At 39.7% G+C, this 4,829-nt stretch overlaps 3 protein-coding genes across 4 annotated transcripts in view; all 3 read right to left on the bottom strand.

Annotated features, from left to right (window-relative positions):
* Positions 1-4,227, bottom strand: part of LOC106950262 (protocadherin gamma-A2-like) — a gene marked incomplete at its 3' end in the record, with an annotated part of 10,856 nt that extends 6,629 nt beyond the window's left edge. The window contains exons 1-2 of the mRNA XM_015037004.1: positions 4,000-4,227; positions 2,456-2,640 (exon numbers count right to left, since the gene is read on the bottom strand). Coding sequence (XP_014892490.1) covers positions 2,456-2,640; positions 4,000-4,227 — 413 coding nt within the window. The remainder of the gene's footprint in view (positions 1-2,455; positions 2,641-3,999) is intronic.
* Positions 1-4,829, bottom strand: part of LOC106950266 (protocadherin gamma-A11-like) — a 165,445-nt gene that overhangs the window by 122,678 nt on the left and 37,938 nt on the right. The gene's annotated exons all lie outside the window — the stretch shown is intronic.
* The window catches only part of LOC106950261 (protocadherin gamma-B7-like), a 13,480-nt gene continuing 13,161 nt past the window's right edge, over positions 4,511-4,829 (bottom strand). The window contains exon 3 of the mRNA XM_015037003.1: positions 4,511-4,546. Coding sequence (XP_014892489.1) covers positions 4,511-4,546 — 36 coding nt within the window. The remainder of the gene's footprint in view (positions 4,547-4,829) is intronic.

Below are 4,829 nucleotides of genomic sequence, written 5' to 3'. Positions count from 1 at the left end.
TATAGACACACCCGGTGTATTGTTTTCTACAATGTAGGCCTCATATAAGCTCCGCTCAAAGACAGGTGCGTTATCATTCACGTCAGAGATCTGCAAAGTTAGAGTAACGCTGCTGGAGAGTGAGGGCACACCTTCATCAGAGCAGGTCACTGTAATGTTATATTGAGACGCTTTTTCTCTGTCTAATTCCCCCTCTGTCACGACAGTAAAAAAATTATTCGTGGATGTTTTAATACTAAACGCAGAGTTTTCACTTAAAACACACATAACTCTACCATTTTCATTAGAATCTGGATCTTGAATGTTCAACATTGTTACAACCGTTCCGGGTTTTGCATTTTCAGGCAATGCGGTTGATTTAGACATCACGTTAATGGACGGTGGGTTATCATTTATGTCTGTGACGTCAACTATCACTTTACAAGCGTCGGACAATCCTCCTAGATCTGAGACCTGAATGTCTAACTCATAAATTCTTCTTTTTTCGTAGTCTATATTTCCGTTCAGCATCAATACTCCGTCTTCAGAATTAATTTGGAAGAGACTTGCAGCTGCTGATTTTGGAATTGTGTACATTATCTTTCCGTTGTTGTCTTTATCTTTGTCACTGGCCTTCACTGTGGTTATAATAGTCCCAGCAGGAGCATTTTCTGCAACACTTACTTTATACTCTGGTTTGGAACAAACGGGTGGATTGTCATTTACATCTAACACAGTTATGATAATCTGCATTGTTCCGGTGAGCTGAGGTTCGCCCCCATCCACAGCGGTTAATGTTAGTGATAAATGTTCATTTTTTTCTCGGTCTAGAGGTTTCTGCAAAACCATCTCTGCATGTTTAGTGCCATCAACTCGGCTCGTCGTTTTCAGAACAAAATTGTCGTTCGGTTTAAGGGTGTAGCTGCTTAAACCGTTGACACCAACATCATCATCAATTGCTTTTTCTAGAACAAACCGAGCTCCAATAAGAGCCGATTCACTGATCTCGTATTTCATCTCCCCTCTCTCAAATGTAGGAGGATTGTCATTTATATCAGTAATCTCCACTGTCACCGTGTAAAACTCCATTGGGTTTTCAAGGATTATTTGAAAATGCAGCGCGCAGGGCATTGTTTGACCGCACAGCGTTTCTCTGTCTATTCTCTGTTTAACATTTAGCACCCCTCTTTCCCGATTCAGCTCCACGTACTCATCAGTATCACCAGTGTAAATTCTAGCTTTGCCAGATTTCAATCGGTCCACCCCTAAACCTAAATCGTGAGCTATATTTCCAATTACAGACCCGCTTTTCATTTCCTCCGGAACGGAGTAACTGACCTGACCGCGCAAAACACCGAGACGGAGCAGAGAGAAAAGCAGCACCATTTGCCATCTCATCATTCCAACCGGCATAAAAATGCTTAAAATTAGAAAGCCTTCGTCCTCTTCTTATCTCTGCTGTTCAGTTTTGAATAGTACAAATGATGGCGAGGTCCCAAAAACGAGAATAAAATAATCGGCAAAACAAAGGGGTCTATTTGTGCAGACCTGCCTCCTGCTTTTCACGGCGATCCTGGTTGTTAACTCTGCCACTCTCTTCCTCTCAATGCAACGTGCTGACGTTTAGGAGAGCACAATATGAAAACCTCCTCAGCAACTTGATGGCAAACAGCGTCCTTCACTGTTCAACAAAATGAACTGCACTACGTCAAACATTGCATATCTCAGTACTTTAATAGTTCATTTTAAAGAGATCACACAATCACAGTGTCGTTTAACTACCATCCAGTGAACACATTTCAGATATGTTATCATGTTTATACTGAAACAGGATAACATCTCTACTGACATTCAATTCAGGTAATTGAATTAACATGTGCAAGTGCATTTAATGACTCAGAAAAAAAAGGTCCAGATTAAATCATTCCTAAGATATCAAATTCATATTTAAAAGTTGCGATTTCTAACTTGTGAGGGCAAGCAGGATGTTAGAGGGATCGCACATAGTTGTAACATGGGTCAGTTGTAACACTTGCAATTCCCCCAATCAGAAAAAGGTTGGAAAAGATCTGACTCACTCTGCAGATTCTCACTTTAGTCTGTAGTTCACTTATGAAGAACTTGCAACCTGTGACAAACATTTAAAAAATAATCATGTGAACATAATTTTTAGGTAAAAAAAGTATTTTTTGGGGTGGGGGAGTAAATAATTTGTGATTACATTCCCTACTTTATAGTTTAAATTGTTAAAACTCATTTGTGTTGATTCTGTTAGTTTGCACATATTGTTAAATATTAGCCGTTAGTTGCAAGACTAGCTAGTTCATCACTAGTTCATCAGCAATGTGTTAATTCTAATAAACATGTTGCAGTAAGTTGTAACATATTAATCAAAGTTATAAAAAAACAAAAAAAAAACAAATTTGATACAAGTATAAATAAAATAAAATATATTTTATTNAAGCCCACTTCAAACAGCGCTCTGTCTGTGGCTTTCTGGAGTTTATAGGAGAGCCAGGCATTCTGTCCAGAGTCCACATCCACAGCCACCACTTTAGTCACCAGGTAGCCCACATCTGCTGAACGAGGCACCATTTCAGCCACCATGGAGCCACCAGTCTGGACTGGATACAGAACCTGCGGAGGGTTATCGTTCTGGTCCTGGATCAGGATTTTGACAGTCGCGTTACTACTGAGTGGAGGAGAGCCTCCATCCTGCGCTCTTACTGTAAACACGAGCTGTTTTATTTGTTCATAATCAAATGAGCGTACTGCTTGTATTACTCCGCTTTCGGAATTTATTGACACATAAGAAGAAACTGGACTACCACCAACTACAGTGTCCTCCAGAAAGTATGATATTTTTGCGTTTTGATTCCAGTCTGAATCTCTTGCACTCATACTGAATACTGAAAGCCCTGGGGTGTTATTTTCTATTATTATTGCCGAATAATTTGGGTTTTCAAAGATTGGCGGATTGTCGTTTACATCAGAGACTTTCAGATACAAAACTGCAGACGAAGAAAGCGATGGAGATCCATGATCCATTGCGGTAATTGTTATATTATATTCAGGTGTTGTTTCTCGATCAAGATACGAATCTAATAGTAAATTATAATAATCCGTGAGGGAGGACTGTATTTTAAAGGGAAAGTTGGATTCAACTGAACATTTTATTTGCCCGTTTCTGTCAGAATCAACATCTTTTACATTAAAAACACCCACAGTCGTACCTGAAGGTGCGTCCTCTGAAACTGTGTTTGAGAAAGACATTATACTAATAACTGGTGCGTTATCATTAGCGTCCAAAACGTCGATTGTAACTTTTGTTGCGTCAGTGAGACCTCCCTGATCTTTTGCGATTACTCTTATTTCAAATTTCTTGTCTTTCTCATAATCAATACTGCCCACCACAGTTATTCTGCCAGAGAAGCTGTCAATTACAAAAGCAAAATTTCTTTTTACATTGGAAAAGGAATACGTAACTAAGCCATCAGAACCGCTGTCTGCATCTGAGGCATTTACCGTTGTTATGTATGTGCCTATAGGGGCGTTTTCCATCACAACAGCTTTGTACACTAACTGACTAAATTTGGGAGGATTATCGTTCGCATCGAGGACATTGATCTCAATATTTACTGTTCCGGAGCGCTGCGGAGTTCCTCCATCTACAGCTATCAGCTTTAAAGAGACGTGCGGGTTCAACTCTCGATCTAATGGCTTCTGTAAAATCATGACAGGAAATTTTACTCCGTCTGCGTTTGAATGCTGCTTCAAAACAAAATGATCATTCGGTGAAAGGACATAATTTTGCAAACTATAAATACCCGCATCAGGATCATATGCGCTTTCTAAGTCAAAGTGGGATCCTATCGTTGCAGATTCGCTAATTTCTAAATTGATCGATTTGTTTTTGAAGGTCGGCGCATGATCATTGACGTCTAGTATTTCCACGGTGACTCTGTGTAGTTCAATTGGGTTTTCTAAAATGATTTCAAAGCTGAAACTGCACGGCGTTACCTCTCCGCAGAGCTGCTCTCTGTCAATTTTCTCATTCACGACTAAAATCCCTTTGTCCGCCTTCAGCTCGGTGTACTGGTTGCTCTCTCCGCTCACGATACGGGCACGGCCAGAACGCAGCCTACTCAAATCCAAACCAAGATCTTGTGCAACATTACCGATAACAGAACCTTTCTTCATTTCCTCTGGAATTGAATACCGGATTTGGCCGTCAATGGACAACGCCATCAAGAGAACAAGAAACAGTTGCCACAGAGGAGTCCTGAGCAGCAGAAGCCATTTTCCACATCGATGCTGGTGGGTCTCCATCAGGAAAGATGACAATACCGAATTTAGATCCACTTAAGTTAGTCAGGTATGAGCAAGCTGAACAAAAATCAAAATCCTCTGCATCTAGGTCGGACAAAAAACGATCGCTTCTCGTCTAACGTATTGCTCCTATAACCTTATTCAGTGTGAGGACGCTTTTCTCTGTCTCCTTTCTCTCCTCTTCCTCAGTTGCAGCATTACTTCAAATGTTTTCTTGGCCAACAGCGTCCCTTAGAGTCTGAACAGCGTAAATAAAATTCATTTGGAAGAACGTTTAACCAAAAGCTGAAATAAAAGTGTATTACTTATATGAGTTAAAATCAAACCGAAAGCCACACAATCGCTGCAATTTCATCATATCAGTGAGATATGTTCACAGAAAGCATAAGCTTCACACTATATGTAGTCAAAAGCATATTAAAAAAATATATCCAGTCATACTATAATATCCGAAGACAAGAATCTGTCAGATGACAAAAACAAACAAACAAAATAAATAAATAAATTATTAAACGTTAACT

The sequence above is a fragment of the Poecilia latipinna genome, unplaced genomic scaffold (genome assembly GCF_001443285.1).
Source record: "Poecilia latipinna isolate Pla-1442-1.1 unplaced genomic scaffold, P_latipinna-1.0 Scaffold388, whole genome shotgun sequence".
In the NCBI taxonomy this organism is placed as follows: Eukaryota; Metazoa; Chordata; class Actinopteri; order Cyprinodontiformes; family Poeciliidae; genus Poecilia; species Poecilia latipinna.
Note: the sequence above shows the minus strand (reverse complement) of the source record. Positions and strands in the feature narration are given on the sequence as shown.